Genomic DNA, 23,426 nt, shown 5'->3' on the forward strand with positions numbered 1-23,426 from the left:
GAATTTTTCTGTTCTGATCCAGGCGTTGGCACAGTGGATAAAGTATTGGACTCTCAAGCATGAGGTCCTGAGTTCAAACCCTGGCAGCACATGTACCTGAGTGATGTGTGGTTCTTTTTCTCTTTCCTATCATTTCTCATAAATAAATAAATAAAATACTTTAAAAAATTGTGTGTGCATAGTATTCAAACATATGTAGTTAACAGAATTAAATTGAGACTGGTTTGTGATCTTGACTTTAGATTTTTCCTTATTGAGGAGATATATATTCACAGCACCTGCTAGTGGTATGCATAGGTATAAATATTTTCTGGTACATTCATTTCACTGTCCACCTCTAACTTATATTAGCACTACCACAAAAGGAGTTCAGGATCTAAACATTGAAATTAATTAACCCAAGGACAGTCATGAGAAGGTCAAAGGAGGAAGCAAAATAAAAAATATATATGTATTTATCCATTTTTGAGAGAGAACTAGAACATCTCTGTGACACATGAGATGCCAGGGATCAGATTCAGGATCTCATGCTTTTAAATCCACTGTTTTAACCCCTGCGTACCAACACAGACTTCTTGGAGCCTCAGGTATGGATGGGAGTCTCATTGCAAAGCCATTATGCTGTCTACCCCCAGCCCCAACACGTGCTTCTTATTTCTACACTAATTGTTTCCCCCTCTTGTTGCCCTTGTTGTTTATCATTGTGGTTATTATTGTTGTGTTATTGCTATCATTGTTGGATAGGACAGAGAGAAATCGAGAGAGGAGGGGAAGACAGAGGGGGAGAGAGAAAGTCACCTGCAGACCTGCTTCACCACCTGTGAAGTTATTGATTATTTCTGGTGATTTTTGTCCCTGGTGCACACCATTTTTTAAAACTTTTTTTAATGTTTATTTATTTATTTTCCTTTTTGTTACCCTTATTGTTTTTTTTTAATCGTTATGGTTATTGTTATTTTTGTCATTCCTGTAATTGTTGTTGGACAGATAGGACAGAGAGAAATGGAGAGAAGACGGGGGGGGGGGGGAGAAAGATAGACACCTGCAGACCTGCTTCACCACCTGTGAAGTTATTGATTATTTCTGGTGATTTTTGTCCTAGGTGGACACCTTTTTTTTTTTTTAACGTTTATTTATTTATTTTCCTTTTTGTTGCCCTGAGGAGCTGGGGGCTGCAACCGGGATCCTTAAGTCGGTCCTGGTTTCTTGCCCTGTACGCTTACCCCGCTGAGCTACAGCCTGACCCCCAACACCATTAGTTTCTTTGTGTGTAAATTTTTTATAGTTTCTATAGAAATAGAGTCATTCAAAAGGGAAGGAAGAGGGACAGAGAAAGAATGAAACTATCGGGAGCCGGGCAGTAGCACCGCAGGTTAAGCACACAGGACCTAAAGGCAAGGACAAGAGTAAGGCACCCAGTTCGATCCCCTGGCTCCCCACCTGCAGGAGGGTCGCTTCACAAGTGGTGAAGCAGGTCTGCTGATGTCTGTCTTTCTCTCCTTCTCTCTGTCTTACCCTCTCTCTCCAATTCTCTCTGTCCTATCCAACATCAATAACAACAAGAATAATAATCACAACAACAATAAAACAAGGGCAACAGAAAGGGGGAGAAATAGCCTCCAGGAGCAGTGGATTCGTACAGAGCCCTAGAATAACCCTGGAGGCAAAAAAGAAAAAAAAAGAAAGAAACCTTCATCACTACTTCACCACATCTGGCATATGGAATAACAGGAATTGAACTTGAGACCTCATGCTTTTAAGTTCAGCACCCACTCACTGTCTCACCTCTGGGCCTCTTTCTTTCTTTTTTTTTTAATTCTTTTTTTTATTTTTATTATTTTTTTTATTTAAGAAAGGATTAATTAACAAAACCATAGGGTAGGAGGGGTACAACTCCACACAATTCCCACCGCCCAATCTCCATATCCCACCCCCTCCCCCAATAGCTTTCCCATTCTCTATCCCTCTGGGAGCATGGACCCAGGGTCCATTGAGGGTTGCAGAAGGTAGAAGGTCTGGCTTCTGTAATTGCTTCCTCGCTGAACATGGGCGTTGACTGGTCGGTCCATACTCCCAGTCTGCCTCTCTCTTTCCCTAGTAGGATGGGTCTCTGGGGAAGCTGAGCTCCAGGACACATTGGTGGTGTCTTCAATCCAGGGAAGTCTGGCCGGCATCCTGATGATATCTGGAACCTGGTGACTGAAAAGAGAGTTAACATACAAAGCCAAACAAATTGTTGAGCAATCATGGACCCAAAGCTTGGAAAAGTGGAGAGGAAGTATTAGGGAGGTACTCACTGCAAACTCTAGTGTACTTCTGCTTTCTTACTTTGGTGCCATACTCCAAACTCAGTCAATTTCTGCTTTGCGTTTCTACTTCTTCTTCTTTTTTTTTTTTTTACATGCATAACATTCCCCAGATTCCCATTTAGCAATAAAACCCCCACTATTTCATTCATCATTTTTCATGGACCTGTATTCTCCCCACCCACCCACCCACCCCAGAGTCTTTTACTTTGGTGTAATACTCGAATTCCATTTCAGGTTCGACTTGTGTTTTCTTTTCTAATCTTGTTTTTCAACTTCGGCCTGAGAGTGAGATCATCCCATATTCATCCTTCTGTTTCTGACTTATTTCACTCAACATGATTTTTTCAAGGTCCATCCAAGATCGGCTGAAAACAGTGAAGTCACCATTTTTTACAGCTGAGTAGTATTCCATTGTGTATATATACCACAACTTGCTCTGAATGACTCTGAAAATGTCCAATAGTTCTAGGTTATCTATCTCTTCATTTAGCTCCATTATGTCTTTACTGATTTTCTTCCTGGATGATCTGTCAAGTTGAGATAGTGGGGTGTTGAAGTCCCCTACTATGATTGTGTTACTGTTAATATATTGCTGTAGCTCTTTCAGTAGAAGTTTGATGTATTTAGATGGCTTCTCATTGGGTGCATAGATATTAATAATTGTTAAGTCCTCTTGATTGACTGATCCTCTGAGCATTAAGTAGTGTCCATTCCTATCTCTTTTAATCTTATCTATTTTAAAGTCTATCATGTCAGATATGAGAATAGCTGTTCCTGCCCTTTTTTGTGGGCCATTGGCTTGAATGATAGTTTTCCATCCTTTCACTTTAAGTCTGTGTTTGTCTTGTTGCGTTAGGTGAGTTTCCTGTAGACAACATATTGTTGGGTTGTGTTTTCTGATCCATCTTCCTACTCTGTGTCTTTTAATAGGTGAATTCAGGCCATTCACATTTATTGATATCAAAGATTGAAGATATTTTAACGCCATTCTTGTAGACTTTTAGAGTGTTTTGATATATGTTCTATTTGTGGTGGTCTGGTTGTTTATAGGAAACCTTTCAGAACTTCTTTCAAGGCAGGCTTGGTGATGGTTGCTTCCTTCAACTGTTGCTTGTCTGAGAAGGTTTTGATGCTTCCATCTAGTCTGAATGACAGTCTAGCAGGATATAGTATTCTTGGCTGAAAGCCTTTCTCATTGAGCACTCGATAGATATCTTGCCATTCTCTTCTGGCCTGTAGTGTTTGTATGGAGAAGTCTGCTGCTAATCTTATGGGTTTTCCTTTGTAGGTGACTCTTTGTTTTTCTCTTGCAGCCTTGAGGATCCTTTCTTTATCCTTATTCCTTTCCAATCTAAGTATGACATGTCTTGGTGTCTTTAGGTCTGGGTTAATTCTGTTTGGGACCCTCTGGGCTTCTTGAATCTTTATGTCTTTGGTGTTGTTTAGACTAGAGAAATTTTCAGCTATTATGGCCTGGAGAACGCTTTCTTCCTCCCCTTCTCTTTCTTCCTCTGGTAAGCCAATAATGCGTATATTGTTTCTTTTGAAGTCATCCCATAGGACTCTGTTGTTGTTTTCAGCATCTCTTAATCTCTTTTTGAGATCTCTTACTTCTTCTTTAGTTGTCTCTAATTCAACCTCAGTCTTGCTAATTCTGTCTTCAGCCTCATTGATTCTATTCTCTCTGCCCTCTACTGCTTTCTGGAGTTCATCTATTTTGTTGCCCTGCTCTGATACTGTTTTAGCTTGTTCAGCTAGTTGCCTTCTTAGCTCAGCAATTTCAGCTTTCAGCTCTCTAATAACCATGAGATAATTAGAATTTTCTTCCATATTCTCATTTGTTGTTCCTGCATTTCTGATTACAATTTTTTCAAATTCTTTACTCACTCCTGTTATTATTTCCTTAGCTAATGTTTGGATGTTGAACTCGTTGTTTTGTGCTTTGCCCTCTGGAGGACTTTTAGCTGGACTCTTGTCCTGGTTCGAGTCTCCATTATTTTTTCTTGTTGTTTTAACCATTTTATATAAGTTAAGAGGTTTTTCAATCCCTGAGTTGGAGTTCAGTGGTGTAAAAGCCTTTTTTTTTTTCCCCTGTAGGCTATGGTAGCCTGAGGGCTTTTAAACTATCAATAGGCTTCTTGGCTTAATCAATGACTCCTGACCAAGAGATAAAGCAGGGTGTGGCAGAGATAATCCAGTGGTTATGCAAAGAGACTTTCACAGCCCTTCAGCTATGCCACCGAGGTATAGGTCTTCTCCTGAGTTTCCCGGTTAGATCTCTGTGCCCTGGTGTCCCTCCCTGTTGCTGCTCCAGATTCTGAGGGTAGTAGCAATGGAGACTCAGAGTTGTACTTGGTGAGTCTCTGGGGAGTCCTTTCCTCCCTTCAGCTGTCCCCTTGTTGGTGGAGCAGACTGGAGGTGGTGTCTCCACTGACAAACTGTCGAACTGTTAGCAGTCACTTAATCTCTCCTTAGGCCCCTCTCTCCTCTCTGTCACCAGCCACGCGTGTTTGTACTCACGGGTGATTTACTGGGTTTCTGTGGTCATTCTAGTCCTGTCTTGTTTCGGTCCGGGTGGTCTCCTTTGGTATTCCTAGTTGATCCGGGAGAGGAGAGGAGAGGAGAGAAAGCGATCTGCTGCTCGTAGCTCCGCCTCCGGAAGTCCAATTCTTTTTTTTTTTTTAGTATTTATTTATTCCCTTTTGTTGCCCTTGTTTTATTGTTGTAGTTATTATTGTTGTTGTCGTTGTTGGATAGGACAGAGAGAAATGGAGAGAGGAGGGGAAGACAGAGAGGAGGAGAGAAAGATAGACATCTGTAGACCTGCTTCACCGCCTGTGAAGCAACTCCCCTGCAGGTGGGGAGCCGGGGTTCGAACCGGTATCCTTATGCCGGTCCTTGTGCTTTGCGCCACCTGCGCTTAACCCGCTGCGCTACAGCCCGACTCCCTCTTTCTTTCTTTCTTTCTTTCTTTCTTTCTTTCTTTCTTTCTTTCTTCTTTCTTTTTCTTTCTTTCTCTCTTTCTTTCCTTCTTTCTTTTTTAATATTTATTTATTCCCTTTTGTTGTCCTTGTTTTATTGTTGTAGTTATTATTGTTGTTGTTATTGATGTCGTTTTTGGATAGGACAGAGAGAAACGGAGAGAGGAGGGGAAGACAGAGAGGGGAAGAGAAAGACACCTGCAGACCTGCTTCACTGCTTGTGAAGCGACTCCTCTGCAGGTGAGGAGCTGGGGCTCAAACCGGGATCCTTATGCCGCTCCTTGCCCTTTGCTCCACCTGCGCTTAACCCACTGCTCTACCGCCCGACTCCCCCGCTTTCTTTATTGTTTTTCTTTGATAGAGGGTAAAAGAGAAGGAGTAAGGCACAGAAATGAGAGACACACCACTTCTCTGAACATGGGTTGCTGTGCATGGAATGTGTGTGCTCCACTGAGTGAGCCACTTGTCCCAGCCTCTGCCTCTATCTCTTACTCTCTAAAAAAATACCAGTCTAGATTCATAAAAGTGTGATGGAGTAATAGTTATTTCCTTGGGGGTTGGGCGGTAGCGCAGTGGGTTAAGCACACACACACACACACACACACACACACACACACACACACACACACACACTCAGCACAAGGACCTGAGTAAGGAACTGGTTTGGCACCAGACTCCCCACCTGCAGGGGAGTCGCTTCACAAAGCAGTGAAGCAGGTCTGCAGGTGTCAGTCTTTCTCTCCCCCCCCATCTTCCCCTCCTCTCTCAATTTCTCTGTCCTATCCAACAACAATGACAGCAAGAACAACAACAATGATAAACAACAAGGGCAACAAAAAGGAAAAAATAGCCTCTAGGAACAGTGGATTTATAGTGCAGCCATTGAGCCCCAGCAATAACACTGGAGGCAAAAGATAAATAAAAATAAAAGTTATTGGGGCCAGGTAGTGGTGCACTTGGTTAAGCGCTCCTGTTACAGTGTGCAAGGACCCGGGTTCAAGCCCCTGGTCCCCACCTGCAGGGGAGAAGCTTCACGAGTGCTGAAGCAGTGTTACAGGTGTCTCTCTATCACCGCCTTCCCTCTCAACTTCTGGCTGTCTCTATCTAATAAATAAATAAATAAAAGATTAAGGGAGTTGGGTGGTGGCGCAGCAGGTTAAGCGCACGTGGCGCAAAGTGCAAGGACTGGCTTAAGGATCCCGGTTCGAGCCCCCGAGTCCCCACATGCAGGGGAGTCGCTTCACAGGAGGTGAAGCAGGTCTGTAGGTGTCTATCTTTCTCTCCCCCTCTCTGTCTTCCCCTCATAGTTGTTGGACAGTCATAGTTGTTGGACAGTTATTGCCACCTTCCATAAAGTCGCTACCAAGTACTTTATGATTCAATCAAATTAAAAAAGTTTAAGTTCATCTCTTGTGTGCTCATGAAACCATGAGAAAATCTACTCAACCTCGTATATTCCTGTTTTAAACCTTCTCTTTGCTCACTTACATGATTTATCCTTACAGGGGTTTAATTGCTATTGACAGATATATTCAGACAGAAAAACAGAAACAAGGACGCAGAGAGAGCTCCATTTCTCTCTGTCCTATCCAACAACAATGATATCAATAACCACAACAATGTTAAGCAACAAGGGCAATAAAAGGGAAAATAAATAAATAAATAAACATAAAAAATTAAAAAAAGATTAAAAAATAAATAATAAAAGTTATTTCCTGTGTCTGTCAGTCTAAACAATCAGCTATATCCTCTGCTATGTTACCTGTCCCTTTAATAGTAGTATTATTGCCACCTTCCATAAAGTCGCTACCAAGTACTTTATGATTCAATCAAATTAAAAAAGTTTAAGTTCATCTCTTGTGTGCTCATGAAACCATGAGAAAATCTACTCAACCTCGTATATTCCTGTTTTAAACCTTCTCTTTGCTCACTTACATGATTTATCCTTACAGGGGTTTAATTGCTATTGACAGATATATTCAGACAGAAAAACAGAAACAAGGACGCAGAAGGAGAGATAGGGAGACACTATAGCAAGAAAGAACTCCCGATGTTCTGGGGGGTGGTGAGCTCAAATATGGGCTGGGCTCATGGAAAAACCGGCAGGCCCTTCTCAGCTAGGCAAAACTATTTTGCTGCACCCATTTAACTATTTCTTTCTTTTTTTTTTTTTTCTTTAATGCCACCAAGGTTATCACTGAGGCTTGGTGCCTCCATTACAAATCCATCCCTCCTTGTGGCCATTTTTCCCTTAATCTTTTTTTTTTCTTTCTATTTTTCTTAGATATAGCAAAGAAATTGAGAGGGGGAGGGGGATAGAGAAAGAGAGAAAGAGATATTCCTGTAAACCTGCTTCACCACACTTGAAACATCCCCCCTGAAGGCAAGGAGTGGGGTTCGAACTTGAGTCTTTGTGCATAGTAATGTGTACACTTAACCGGGTGCACCACTGGCCCACCTCCTCTGATGTATTATTTTTTTTAAGAACATGGCTTTTTAAAAAATTTCTTTTGGTGGTCCAGGAGGTGGCGCAGTGATAAAGCTTTGGATTCTCAAGCATGAGGTCCTGAGTTAGGTCCCTGGCAGCACATGTGCCAGAGTTATGTCTGGTTCTTTCTCTCTCCTCCTATCTTCTTCATTAATAAATAAATAAAATCTTTAAAATTTTTTTTCTTTCAAGGAATAGAGAGCTCCACATGAGCAAAAGAGACTAAACAGCAACATTCTGGTATATGCAGCGCCAGGGACTAAACATGGCAGGTCAGCTTGTCTGCCCTATACTCTGCCAGCGAAGGGATTTTTTTTCTGTATTTATTTTCCCTTTTGTTGCATATATATATATTTCCTTTTGTTGTCCTTGTTTTTTTATTGTTGTAGTAATTGTTGTCATTGTTACATAGGACAGAGAGAAATGGATAGAGATGGGGAAGACAGAGAGGGGGAGAGAAAGACAAGACACCTGCAGACCTGCTTCACCTCCTGTGAAGCGACGCCCCTGCAGGTGGGGATCCAGGGGCCTGAACCGGGATCCTTGCAATTTGTGCCACCTGCACTTAGCCCACTGCTCTACCGCCCGACTCACAAGTGATTTCTATAGTCTCTGATGAATGGGTTATCATTTCATTCAGAGTAGCTGTATTGAAGATGCATTGCAAGGTAGATGATTTAACACTCTGGGCCCTCAAATACATTTATTAGTATTATTTTAGTGATTTACTAAATAACGGGTACCATCGATAGCTACCATGAGAGTTCTGTGTACCCTTTCCCTCCATTAGAAACTACAGCATGTCTCCCAAAAGTCACAGATAAATGTTGACTATTATTTCTTTATTATTATTATTATTATTTATTTTCCCTTTTGTTGCCCTTATTGTTTTATTGTTGTTGTAGTTATTATTGTTGTTATTGATGTCATTGTTGTTGGATAGGACAGAGAAAAATGGACAGCGGAGGGGAAGACAGAGAGGGGGAAAGACAGACACCTGCAGACCTGCTTCACTGCCTGTGAATCTACTCCCCTGCAGGTGGGGAGTCGGGGGCTCAAACCAGGATCCTTAGACTGGTACTTATGCTTTGCGCCACTTGCACTTAACCCGCTGTGCTACTGCCCAATTCCCTGACTATTATTTCGTTTTCCTTTTTTATTTATAAAAAGGAAACATTGACAAAACCATAGGATAAGAGAGGTACAACTCCATACAATTCCCACCATCAGAACTCCATGTCCCATCCCCTCCACTGATAGCTTTCCTCTTCTTTATCCCTCTGGGAGTATGGACCAAGGGGTCATTATGAGGTGCAGAAGGTGGAAGGTCTGACTTCTGTAATTGTTTTCTCACTGAACACGGGCGTTGACAGGTTGATCCATACTCCCAGTCTGTCTCTCTCTTTTCCTAGTGGGGAGGGGCTCTGGAGAGGCGGGGCTCTAGGACATATTGGTGGGGTTGTCTGTCCAGGGAAGTCTGGTTGGCATCATGGTAACCTGGTGGTTGAAAAGAGACTTAACATATAAATCCAAACAAGTTGTTGACTAGTCATGAACCTAATGGCTGGAAGAGTGCAGATGAAGAGTTGGAGGTCTCCATTTTGTAGGTAGCTGGTAGGCCTATTTTAATTATATTCCAAAGGGCCCATGACTATACTAGTTTTTCTTTTTCTTTCTCTCATTCTTTCTTTTTTTCTTTCTTTTTTTTTTCTCCTGAGTGTGAAATCTGATATGCAGTTGGATCCAAGTTACTTGTCTGGGGAGATGATGTCATGGCTGGAAAAAGGACCAGAAAGCTAGATCAGGGAAGAGAGTAGCTCCCAAATGTGGGAAAATTGCATAAATATCGTTGACTGTAAAAAAATTTACAGTATACTGTCTTTTATAGTCTATTCCAAGTCTATAAGCACAAGCAACCAAGCCAGAAATATAGAAGCAAAATTCAAAGCAGTTAGTCTTTATAGTTACAATTACAGGGGATTTTGCAACCCACCACCATAAATGACAATGATGTTTTCTTTTTTTTTTTTTTTAATATTTATTCCCTTTTGTTGCCCTTATTGTTTTATTGTTGTAGTTATTATTGATGTCATCATTGTTGGACAGGACAGAGAGAAATGCAAAGAAGGGGAGAGAACGGACACCTGCAGACCTGATTCGCCGCTTGTTAAGCGACTCCCCTGCAGGTGGGGAGCCGGGGGTTCAAACCAGGATCCTTACGCCATTCCTTGCGCCTCGTGCCACCTGTGCTTAACCCGCTGGCTACTGCCTGACTCCCAACAATGACATTATTAGTTTGTTTGTTTGTTTATTTATTTTTTTATTTTTTCCTGAGCCTGAAATCTGATATGCAGGTGGATCCAAGTTATTGTCTGGCCTGACTATTATTTCTATAACTATCATCTTTCTACGTATCTATTATCTATCTATGCTGGCTATCCTTGTCTTTTTCCCCATTTTTGCTATGGTTCTGCCTTGTCTTCTATTTTAATTCACTCCTACTACTACTTCTGAATGTCCTTCCTTTTTTCCTTTTTTCTCTCTGAGTCCTCATGGAATTGGGGTTCAGAGTCCTCTATTCATCTTCCCCTAGCAGTTTTTATCCTTATTATGAACCAAGTTCTTTTGGGGGTGCATAAGGTAGGAGTCTGGCTTCTGTAATTGCTTCTCTGCTAGGCATGGCCATTAGCAGGTTGGTCCATCCCTTCAGCTTATTTCTATCTTTCCGTAGAGGAGTAGAGTTCTGGAAAGGTGAAGCTCAGTGGCACCTTAGTGAGGTCATCTGTCCAGGGAAATCAGGATGGAATCACAGTAGCATCTGCAAGTTGGTGTTGAAGTAAGTTGATGCAAGGCAAAATGTTTAGTAATTAGGAACAAGAAAGTTGGAATAGAGTATATGAGAATAGAGATTTTAGGGAAATTAGGAAGTCCATTCAATGTATGTTCCTTGGGGCTATCATCAGTCTGAACTTCTTTGTTTCAGTTCTTTGCTTTTTCATTTACTTGACCTTTTGCATCACCACCTGACTCAATCTCAAACCTTGGCACATATTCAATCCTTTATATTTTACTTTATTTATTTTATTTTTGAGAGAGATGTAGAGAGAGAAAGACACAGAAATACCAGAGCACTGCACAGCTCTGGCGTATTGTGGTATGGGGATTGAACCTGGGACTTTGGAGCCTCGGGCATGAGTCTCTTTGCATAACCATTATGCTATCTACCCCGCAGCACATAGTCAATCCTTCTGCACATCCTGGCCATTCTGTCATCAGCTTTTCTGTTCTGTGATGGAGCCTTCTTATAAAGTTACCATAATCACATTACTAGCACACACTATAAGCATATTTAGGGGCTTAATTTTTGGAGATTCCCTCTCATTCTGTCCTCTACTTGACCATGTGATGGACTCTTTATTCTTAAATCTCTATTTTTGTTGGGAACCAGATGTATTCTTGCATGACTACTTGTAATTTCATGGCCCTAACTGTTGCCTCAGTTCTCACCTGTACAAATTTGACACCTAGGTGTAGCAAACAAGTACCAAACATCAGGGCCATAATTACCATTAACTATGGTCTGGCCAATGGGGCCATCCATGCTTTCTATTCCAGTTAATTGAAGTCAGCTGGTGTTTCAGAGTCCCTGACTTTCTCAGAAGGCAGCTTCTAACTGCACTGACTCCACCTTGGATCTTATTAAACTCTCTAACCATCTGTCAGGAATCAGAATGTCTTGTCTCTGTGGATTGGGGTGCTAATCAGAACAGAGCAATCACATACATTGTAGGGTACACAGTAGAAACATTATAACAACAGGTGTTAAAGTGACTGACTCACTTTCAGTCTTGAAGACTCGTATCATTTTTTACTAAGTAATTGAGAAACAGAGCGGAATGAGTTAAACGTACCAGCTAGGAAAGGCACCATCACAGAGAAGCAAGGGGCACTGGTGGAGACAGGGGTGCATTTTCTTTTTTCTTTTTTTTTTTAAATCTTTATTTATTCCTTTTTTGTAGCCCTTGTTTTATTGTTGTAGTTATTTTTGTTGTTGTAGTTGTTGGATAGGACAGAGAGAAATAACAACAATAATAACTACAACAACAATAAAAAACAAGAAGGGCAACAAATGGAATAAATATAAAAAAATTTTTAAAAAGACATAGAGATGATAGATAGATAGATGATAGATATAGATATGGCGCATTTTGAATTCTCCCTTCAGGGCTGAAGCTTCTCTTTCACCCCACCTCATCTGTGAACTCTGACAATCCACCAGCATAGAAAGGAAGGCCTGATAAGAAGGCTTGAAATAGTGCAGAGAGAAATGGAAACAGCGATTAAAAAAAAAAAAAAAAGGACAGAGAGAAATGGAGAGAGGAGGGGAAGACAGAGAGGGGGAGAGAAAGACAGACACCTGTAGACTTGCTTCACTGCTTGTGAAGCGACTCCCTTGCAGGTGGGGAGCCGGGGACTCGAACTGGAATCCTTACACCTGTCCTTGTGCTTCGCGCCACGTGCGCTTAACCTGCTGCACTACAGCCGGACTCCCAGGGGTCCATTTTCTATTTCATAGGAAGTGCACCTTATTTCCTGCTGGCACTTCTTGAGGGACCTTCAGTCAGGCAAATTGCCTCTATCATCACTATCCAGGTGTGTAGTGTTCTCTAGGCAAACACCCTGTTTAGAAGGTTACTGAAAAGTGATCCTGCTACACAATGATTTTGATCCCTTTGTGAGGGAATTTCCGGAATTTTAGACTTATAATGTGATTGTGATGTGCTAGCAAGAAGGCCCCAACTCAGAGCCCAAAAACTAAAAATACAATAAAGAGTTAAGAATGTGTAGAAAGACTGAGTATGTGCCAAGGTTTGATAATGAGTCAGGTAGTGATGCAGAAGGTCACATAAGTGAAAGTAAAGAATTGAAATGAAGAAGAACAAACTGACCTTCACTGAGTGAACAGCAGATAAGTGGAACAGAAGGCCAGCAAAGTAAAATGCCTTCTCTGGAGAATAAGAATAGCCTAACTGCCTCTATAGTCATGAAGGCTTACTGCTATATTTTGCTTTTGAATTTCTGCTTCCTCCCAACAGATGCTTGCTACATCAGTTTTTGTAGCCTGAGTCATATGTTACATTTCTAGAGTGTATAATAACTGAAACTAAATTTTGAGCTTAGCCCAGGGTTTTCAGAGTGATCTGAGCTTTTGGCTCATGCAAATAAAAACTCCTTTCTCCTTCATCCAACTCAGCTCCAGTCTTTCTGATTTAGAGCAGAATTTCCTTAATACTTCATTTACTTATTGGATAGAGACAGGTATTGGGAGAAAAAGAAAGAAACCTGCCACTTCACATTTCCTGAGCCTTCTTGCCTTCATGAGGGGACTTTAACCTATGTCCTTGTATATTGTAAGGTGTGCTTAACTGGGGACACCGAGACCAAGCCCCCCCCCCCAAAAAAATCTACTTTTTAAATATGTTAATGAGAGAGATATAAAGAGAAAGAACAGAGTGCTCAGATCTCTTTTATGATGGTGCTGGGCATTGAACCTCGGGCCTTTGGGGGTCCTCAGTCATGAAAGTCAGTTTGCATAAACATCCTATTCTGCAACATTCCTTTAGAGTTTTTTTTTCCCAGAGCACTGCTTAGCTCTTTCTGAGTTTTCAAACCTGATTATTTGGAACCTCAAGAATGAGAGTCTTTTTTTTTTTTTAGCCAGAGCATTGTTCAGCTCTGGTGGTGTGGGGGATTGAACCTGGGACTTTGGAGCCTCAGGCATGAGGGTCTGTTTGCATAGCCATTATGCTATCTACCCTCTGCCCAGGAATGAGAGCCTTTTTGCACAACCATTATGCTATCTCCCCACCCTGTCATTATTTCCAGTAGCTTTCTGCTGGATTCTTTAGGTTTTTATATGTATATGTTTTATACATGTTTTTATAGTATCATATCTGCAAATAGTGAGAGTTTGACTTCTTCCCTTCCCGTGTGTATTCCTTTGATTCCTTTCTCTTGCCTGATTGCTATGGCGAAAACTTACAGTAGTATGTCCAAGAGTAATGGTGATAATGGACAGACAGCCCTGTCTGTTCCCCGATCAGAGGGAGAATGCTTTCAGCTTCTATCCGTTGAGTATGATGTTGGCTGTAGGTTTGCTGTGTATGGACTCCACTATCTTGAGGAATTTTCTATCTATTCCCATTTTTTATAGTGTTTTGAGTATGACTAGGTGTTGGATTTTGTCAAAGGCTTTCTCTTCATCTATTAACATAATCATGTGGTTTTTGGTTTTGCTTTAATTGATGTGGTGAATGACATTGATGGACTTAGGTACACTGAACCAACCTTGCATTCCTGGGATAAATCCCACTTGGTCGTGATGAACAATCGTTTTGATATACTGCTGTATCCGGTTGGCTAAGACCTTGTTCAATATTTTAGCATCTATGTTCATCGGAGATATTGGTCTGTAGTTTTCCTTTTTTGTTGTGTCCCTATCTTCTTTTGATATCAGGGTGATGTTGGCTTCATAGCAGGAGGAAGGAATTATTCCTATTTCTTGGATCTTTTGGAAGAGCTTTAAAAGTATAGATATTAACTGTTGCCTGAAGGTCTTGTAGAATTTGTTTTCAGAGCTATCTGGCCCTGGCCTTTTGTTGTTGGGAAGATTCTTAATAATTGTTTTGATTTCTTTGTCTGTGATTGGTCCATTTAGGTTTTGTAGTTCTTCCTGGTTCAGTTTTGGAAGGGTATATATTTCCAGGAATACTTCCATTTCTTCCAGATCCTCTAGCTTGATGGCACATAGTTGTTCATAGAAGCTTTGCATAATTTTTTGGATTTTTGTGGTAGCTGTTGTGGTATCTCCTCTACCTTTTACAATGATAGAGGTACTGGAACAAAAATAGGTACACAGTACTGGTACTGGAACAGAAATAGGTACATAGACCAGTGGAACACAATTGAAAGCCCAGAAATAAGCCCCCACAACTATGGACATCTAATTTTTGATGACTGGGCCCAAATTAGTAAATGGAGGAACGAGGCTCCCTTCATAAATGGTGCTGGGAAAACTGGGTAGAAACATGCAGAAGAATGAAACTGAAGCACGTTATCTCACCAGAAACAGAAGTCAACTCCAAATGGATCAAGGACCTGTCTGGTAGACCAGAAACTATCAAATACTTGGAGGAAACCATTGGTAGAATGTTTCTGTCTTTTACCCTGGGTGGGATCTTATAGTCATTGTTGGTCCCGGACCATGCTCCCAGAAACTCCAGGACCATAGTCCATAGATATAAAACTAGTGAAAGAGAATGACCAGATAGACCCCATGAATGAGTGTATCGTAAAGCTCAAACCCAGATCACATGTATACAAACCATGTGTCTTTCTAGGTGAGCACACTTGACATTGTATAAACTGGTCATTACATTTGGGTTAGAATCTAATACTAAATCAGAGTGAGTCTTTCCTCCCTGTGAGACACAATGCCATGAGGAGAGAGTTGCCCATTTATTAAAGGAGAAGTAACAATGATTTTATACCTTGGATTATCACATGTCCCCAAGACCACCTGGTATACTTCCACATCAGGGAATAACTCCATAGGAAGAACCTAGACCCTCAATCTGAAATGTATTCTTATGTGATGGTGCTCTTTTCTTTTCTTTTTTTTTTTTTTTTTTTTGAGGCATAATTTAAGACAATGCTTGTCTGATCAGATAATAATCCCGAAATGGGGATATGTTTTGTTTTGTTTTCTGAGAAAAACTATTTCCAATAGGTAATATGTTTTATACCCTTGTGCATACAATTCATCCAACCTGAGTGAAATTCAATGAGCTTTTAGTAATTTGCAGTTCTCAGCATGTCCAGCAGCCATAGTGAGGCCCAGATCGTCTGGATCAGTTTGATGACAAGGAGTGGAGCCTGGAAGATGGCACAGTGTGTAAAGCACTGAAGTCTCAAGCTGAGATCCTGAGTTCAGTTATAAGCATCATATAAGGTGGGCTGAGGCTTGAATTCTCTAAACTCCTCTTTCTCAATAATTAAAAAATAAATAAACATGGCAATCTTTTTTTAAAACTGAGTGGCTCAGGAGTACATTGGGTACTGCCCAGTGTTTAAATGTTCATGTTTAAAACATAAAATAGTGATGCTAATTAGAGTGGGGTGAGCCTAGCTTCCAGGGAGTCCCAGTCACCTATGTACATGTGAAACCCAGACAAGATTAGGAAGTCAGTGAAGAAGCTCCCCAGGCCCCTACCTGTCTTTGAGTGTTTCTTGTCATAGACTTACCTCCATTAAAGACACAACAGTACTACCTATTAAAAAGAGAAAGAGAGAGAGAGAAATAGTGATCCTCTGGTTCTTTACTCTCTGTTAATAAACAAACAAATAATATTTTCACGTGTATTTGTGAGAAATGTTAGCATTTCAAGAGGAACATAAATATAGGAAATTTTATTTTTCATTTTTTTGTTGTTGTTGCCTCCGGTGTTATTGCTGTCTGCACTATGAATTCACTACTTCTGGAGGCCATTTTCTCACAGTTTTTGTTGTCATTGTTATTGTTCTTATTGCTGTTTTTGTTGGATAGGACAGAAAGAAATCGAGAGAGGAGGAGAGACTGATAGACACCTGCACACCTGCTTTACCACCTGTGAAGTGACCCCCCCGCAGGTGGGGAGCTGGGGGCTCAAACCAGGATCTTTATGTTGGTCCTTGTGGTACATGCCATGTGCACCTATCCCGCTATTTTATCACCCAGCCTCCTGTTCAATTTTTTATACACTTGCCCATCTACCTAAAAGATTGAAATCAGTTTTTTTTTTTAAAGATTTTATTTATGTATTCCTGAGAAAGAAAAGGAGAGAGAGAGTAAGAACTAAGTATCACTTTGGTAATGTGCTGCTGGGGATTGAACTCGGGACCTCATGCTTGACAGTCCAGTGCTTTATCCACTGTGCCACCTCCCGGACCACCCAAATCCATTTTTATCAAATGAAATATGGCTGAAGGTACTCACTTTACAAAGTATTTTATTTGGTACATGAGATTCTACACAACAGACTCAGAACCTCCTGCTTGAGAATCCATTGCTGTATTCACTGTATTCACTCCTAGGCCATGAGAATGATAATTTTTGCTGATCAAATTACCAAAGATGTGTTTGGATATCACATAACAACAGCTTTCATGAAATATAGTCTAGACATCCAGTGTGCTTTCAGTATATAAATCATATTTCATGTACACATGCTGCATATATTGTAGGACTCACTAACCTGTGAAGATGTAACTGTGAACTTCAGTCAGGAGGAGTGGACACTACTAAATCCTTCCCAGAAGAAGCTCTACAAAGATGTGATGTTGGAAATATTCCATAACCTTGTCTCAATAGGTATGAATAATAATCTTTCATTTGGCAACTAGAAGGCAATTTATCTTCTTATCCACCAATGTTCTCTGATGTGAAATGTGGAAAAGGAGGGACTGTTAAGCAAGCAGGGCATGCCTTTGACTAATAGTGGATCAATAATTTAAATATTTCTTTAATGTCTATTTTCATTTTAGGAAAATTGCAGGAGAATCTTTTTATTGAACAACAGCAAGACCATGAAAGGAATAAACAAAGGTGAGAGTCACATGCAGTATAAAACATATTGTCCCATCTGAGAAAGCTAGTGGTTTAGATTTTTTTCTTCCTATGGATATCATTGATACTTGATGTCTATGTGGTTTCCTTGTGTAAGTATTTTATTATTCTTTTTCCAAAGTTAGTATAAGAGTCAGAGTGTAATAATCAGAGAGAGAGAGACCATAGCAATGCTGTACCATTTATGAAGCTTCCACTGTATTTGGTAATCATTAAAAAGTCTTATTATTGTAATTACTTATGTTTAATGATTGCTATGTCTGTGATTGTTTATATATATTTTTATTGCCTCCAGGGTTATCAGTGGGGTTCAGTATTAGCAGTAAGAATTCACTATTCATGGTGACCGTTTTCCCATTTTTTTTTTCTTTTTGATTTTTATTAGATAGGACAGAATGAAATTGAATAAAGATGGGGAGGTATTGTGTGGGAGAGGAAAAGACACACCTGCAGTTCTGATTCACCACTCAGGAAATGAACCTTCTGCAGATGGTGGTGTAAAACTGGCTCTTTGTGTTTGATAATATGTTTGCTTAACTGGATGTACCATCACCTCCCACCTATGTAGACCATTTTTTCTAATAATATTAACTTAATTTTTATTAAAATATATAACTAGTATCTTCTCATTTTTTATAGAAATATAGAAAAGACGTTATCTGAGAAGGCTGAAAGTTTATATAGACAGAAACCTCATGAATATGAAGTATGCCATAAGAAATTCACTTCCAGTTATCTTTCATGTGAAAGAACTCAAATCAATGGGAAATCCTCTAACTGTAAACTGTGTAGTAAGGAGTCCATCCAATCCAGTAAACTTTGGGCACATGAGAGATCTCAAAATGGAGATAATTTTTATGAATATAAACAATTTAGTAAAACATCCCATCAATCTAGTTCTCTACATATACATGAAAGAACTGACAGTGGAAAGACTCCTTATGACTGTAAACAATGCAGCAAAGCCTTTAGTTATTTCTCTACCCTTCAGAGGCATGAAAGAAGTCACAGTGGAGAGAAGCCCTATGAATGTAAACAATGTAATAAAGCATTCCGGCAATACAGTCATCTTCAGACTCATGAAAGAACCCACAGTGAAGAGAAACCCTATGGATGTAAACAATGTAGTAAAGCATTCAAGCAGTACAGTAATCTTCATAGACATGAAAGAATCCACAGTGGAGAGAAACCTTATGAATGTAAACAATGTGGGAAGGCATTTAGTTATTTCTCTGGTCTTCAGAGGCATGAAATAAGTCACAGTGGAGAGAAACCCTATGAATGTAAACAATGTAATAAAGCATACAGGCACTACAGTCATCTTCAGCGCCATGAAGGAACTCACAGTGGAGAGAAACCTTATGAGTGTAAACAATGCAACAAAGCCTTTAGTTATTTCTCTACTCTTCAGAGGCATGAAAGAAGTCACAGTGGAGAGAAGCCCTATGAATGTAAACAATGTAGTAAAACATTCAGGCACTATAATCATCTTCAACGCCATGAAGGAACTCACAGTGGAGAGAAACCCTATGAATGTACACAATGTAATAAAACATTCAGTCATTCCAGTTATCTTCAGAGACATGAAAAAAATCACAGTGAACCGAAACCCTATGAATGTAAACAATGCAGTAAAACATTCAGTTCTGCCAGTCATCTTCAGATACATGAAAGAACTCACAGTGGAGAGAAACCCTATGAATGCAAACAATGCAATAAAGCATTCAGACAATACAGTCATCTTCAAACACATGAAAGAACTCACAGTGGAGAGAAACCCTATGGTTGTAAACAATGTAGTAAAGCATTCAGGCAATACAATACTCTTCAGAGACATGAAAGAATTCATACTGGAGAGAAACCTTATGCATGTAAACAATGTAGTAAAACATTCGCTTGTTCCAGGACTCTTCAGGGTCATGAAAGAATTCACAGTGGAGAGAAACCCTATGAATGTAAACAATGTAGTAAAACATTCCGTTTTAGCAGTTCTCTTAGGAAACATAAAAGAACTCACAGTGGAGAGAAACCGTATGAATGTAAACAATGTAGTAAAACATTCAATTGCTCCAGTCATCTTCACAGGCATGAAAGAACTCACAGGGGAGAGAAACCTTATGAATGTAAGCAATGTAGTAAAGCATTTGTTTGTTCTAGTTCTCTTCAGGTACATGAAAGAGCTCACAGTGGAGAGAAACCCTATGAATGTAAACAGTGCAGTAAAGCATTTACTAGTTCCAGTTCTCTTAGGAAACATGAAAGAATTCACAGTAGAGAAAATAACCTATGAAAGTAAACAGTGTAGTAAAACATTCTGCCAAGCTAGTAATCTTCAGACATATGAAAGAACACTCAGTTGTATGAAACCTTATAAAGTAAACAACAAAATAAAATGCTCAGTTGATCTAGTTCTCTTCAGATACATAAAGTGACTTATAGGGGAGAAATCACATGAATGTAAACTATGCAATAAAGTATTCAGTCATTCCTCTACCCTGCAAAGAAATAAAAGTGTAAAGCACTTTTAAAAAGCATAAAATTAAGGCAGGGGTAGATAGCATAATGGTTATGCAAACAGACTGTCATGTCAGAGGCTCCAAAGTGCCAGGTTCAATCCCCTGCATCACCATAAGCCAGAGCTGATCAGTGCTTTGGTAATAAATACATAAAAGTAAAGTATTTCTTATAATAAAAAGTATTTACTAAAGCCTATGTATTCCAGGAATCCTTAGATACATGATAGAAAGTCCCTGTGAGGGGCCAGATGGTTGAGTGCACATATTACAATATACAAAGACCCAGTTTCATGCCCCCAGTGTCCACTTTTAGGGAGAAAGCTTCACAAGTGGTGAAGCAGTGCTGCAGATGTCTCTCTGTCTCTTTCTCAATATACATCCTTCTTCCTCTAAATATCTGACTATCTCTATCAAATAAATAAGGATAATAATTTTTTAAAATCCCTTTGAATGTAAATGTGTTGTACAATATTTAGTTGTTTCAGTTATCTTTGAGGAAATTAAAAAAAAAAAAACCTTAGGGCCAGTCTGTGGTACACTTTGTTAAGTGTCCAGTGCAATGCACAAGGACCCAGGTTCAAGCCCCTGGTCCCCACCTGCAGAGGGAAGATTCATGAGTATTGAAGTAGGGCTTCAGGGCTCTCTTTGTCCCTCTCTCCCTACACCTCAGTTTCTCTCTGTATCTAATAATTTTTTAATAATAAAAAAAAACAGAGGAATCCTATAAACATAAAAAATTACAAGATAATCAGTTATTGTGCTTGCATTTCTACTAAATATCTCATGGTGGAATGTAAAATTGTATTGTAAACAAGATAATGAATTGGGCAGGGGTAGATAGCATAATAGTTATTCAAAGAGACTCATGCCTGAGGCTCCAAAGTCCCAGGTTCAGTTCCCTGCCACCACAAGCCAGAGCTAAGCAGTGCTCTAGTTAAAAAAAAAGGGAAAAAAAAAGCTAAAATAAAAAGATAATGAATTATTCACATATTTCAGTTTTCTTAAGATTCATTAAGTGACATAGTGAAAATAATTTTTCCTATGATACGTGATGTTATAACAACCAGTGAGAGGCTGACTAGCATCCTGAGAGCTGAGACAGTAGCTTGTGATGTAGGCTTAAAGGTAAGATGGCCCAGGTTTGATCTCTAGCACTACATATACCTGAATGATGCTCTAGTTCCCTGGTGTTTCTAGACGGATAAATCTTTTTAAATGTCAGCAGAGATCACAGTACCATAACACAAAAATGAAGTCATAACTGAACATATATCACTTAAAATACCTGAAGAAGGACAGTGGACATGAAAATCTCATTAATCTGAGTGGCTATCTTCAAATTAAGTGTCAGTTTCTGCATATAATAACAGATTTGCATGAGAAGTGAGAAATATGTAAGCATACAGGTCCTTACAGACCTACAGTCTGCCTCCCCAATTCATCAAGGCCAGTCTCCTCCCCAAAGCTTATACATCCCTAGTCCTTGGTTTGTATGTACTGAAAGAAGCAATCCATCTCTCTGTAAAAATAATAGGAAAATATAGGAATACAATAAGTTAATAGTCTAAATTTTCAGATTTGCATCTGTCCTCAGTTGTCTGAGATTTTCTGTAACATTTTTGTGGCATCATGCTTAGTATGAATATTTTTACCTAAGTGTCAGTGAACTCACATCCATTTCAAATAATTAGAGTGAAATAAGTGTGATCATTAGTTTAAATAAAAACAATTTTGAGGTGGCTGTTTGGTGGCACACCCAGTTAACCACATAAAGTGCAAGGAGCTGGGGTCAAGCTTCCCACCCGCACCTGTAAGAGGGATCTTCAAAGAACTGAAGCTGTACTGCAACTTTTCTTATTTTTCTTTCCCTCACTATTTTCCCTTTCACTTTTAATTTATATGTCCAATGAAATAAAAAGTTAATAAAGTATTAAACCTAATTTTGAGTCATTAAATTATGTCAACACATTTTTTTGCTGTTAAAACCATCTTGGTGGAAATTGGTGGTAGTGCAGTGGGTTAAGCGCATGTGGTACAAAGTGCAAGGACCAGTTTAAGAATCCCAGTTTGAGCTCCCAGCTCCCCACCTGCAGGGGGGCTCGCTTCACAAGCAGTGAAGCTGGTCTGTAGGTGTCTATCTTTCTCTCCCCCTCTGTCTTCCCCTCCTCTCTCGATTTCTCTCTGTCCTATCCAACAATGATGACATCTATAACTACAACAATAAAACAAGGGCAACAAAAGGGAATAAATAAATATCTTTTTTTTTAATAATTTATTTCTTTATTGGGGAATTAATGTTTTACATTCAACAGTAAATACAATAGTTTGTACATGCATAAAATTCCCCAGATTCCCATTTAACAATACAACCCCCACTATGTCATTCATCATCTTTCATGGACCTGTATTCTCCCCACCCACCCCAGAGTCTTTTACTTTGGTGTAATACTCCAATTCCACTTCAGGTTCGACTTGTGTTTTCTTTTCTAATCTTGTTTTTCAACTTTGGCCTGAGAGTGAGATCATCCCATATTCATCCTTCTGTTTCTGACTTATTTCACTCAACATGATTTTTTCAAGGTCCATCCAAGATCGGCTGAAAACGGTGAAGTCACCATTTTTTACAGCTGAGTAGTATTCCATTGTGTATATATACCACAACTTGCTCAGCCACTCATCTGTTGTTGGACACCTGGGTTGCTTCCAGGTTTTGGCTATTACAAATTGTGCTGCCAAGAACATATATGTACACAGATCTTTTTGGATGGATGTGTTGGTTTCTTTAGGATCTATCCCCAGGAGGGGAATTGCAGGGTCATAGGGTAGGTCCATTTCTAGCCTTCTGAGAGTTCTCCAGACTGTTCTCCACAGAGGTTGGACCAATTGACGGGAATAAATATCTTTAAAAAACAAACATTGGGACCGGGTGGTGGCACACCTGGTTGAGTGCACATGTTATAGAGCACAAAGACCCAGGTCTGAGCTCCTCGTCCCCACCTGCAAGGGGAAAGCTTTGCAAGTGGTGAAGTAGGTCTGCAGATATCTCTCTGTCACCCTATCTCCCCATTTGCCCTCAATTTCCTGCTGTCCCTATTCAATAAATGGAAAAAAAAAAAAGTCTTAAAAAAAACATCTTGGTATTATGTCTCTCCTAGGATTCCCAGTATATTGATATATTAATATCATGTGGGTAGATCATCCACCGCCTTTAGTCTGGAAGGAAGATGGTGTTGAGCATGAGCATTTCTGGCTACCAGAAACCTTACATGCATTGTTCTCTGTGCAAGCAACTGTGATTCCCTACAGTCATTGCACTCACTATATTCCTGAGAGTTAGGGCCTTCTGATTTTGCTTACACTCTAACACTTGATCTCAAATTGTGACTAGCATGCATAACACCAGTTAAATAATAAAAAGACCTCTCGGTGGCCTACACCTTTGATGAGGCTTTTGGATAGGTAGAAATT

At 39.9% G+C, this 23,426-nt stretch overlaps 1 protein-coding gene across 1 annotated transcript in view; it reads left to right on the forward strand.

The window, feature by feature from the left end:
- The window catches only part of LOC103123677 (zinc finger protein 791-like), a 45,574-nt gene extending 24,924 nt beyond the window's left edge, over nt 1-20,650 (forward strand). The window contains 4 exon segments of the mRNA XM_060182088.1: nt 17,061-17,187; nt 17,361-17,421; nt 18,082-19,723; nt 19,725-20,650. Coding sequence (XP_060038071.1) covers nt 17,061-17,187; nt 17,361-17,421; nt 18,082-19,723; nt 19,725-19,874 — 1,980 coding nt within the window. The 3' untranslated portion in view covers nt 19,875-20,650.
- The last annotated feature ends 2,776 nt before the right edge of the window (nt 20,651-23,426 follow it).

Source organism: Erinaceus europaeus, chromosome 23 (genome assembly GCF_950295315.1).
Source record: "Erinaceus europaeus chromosome 23, mEriEur2.1, whole genome shotgun sequence".
NCBI classification, from domain to species: domain Eukaryota; kingdom Metazoa; phylum Chordata; class Mammalia; order Eulipotyphla; family Erinaceidae; genus Erinaceus; species Erinaceus europaeus.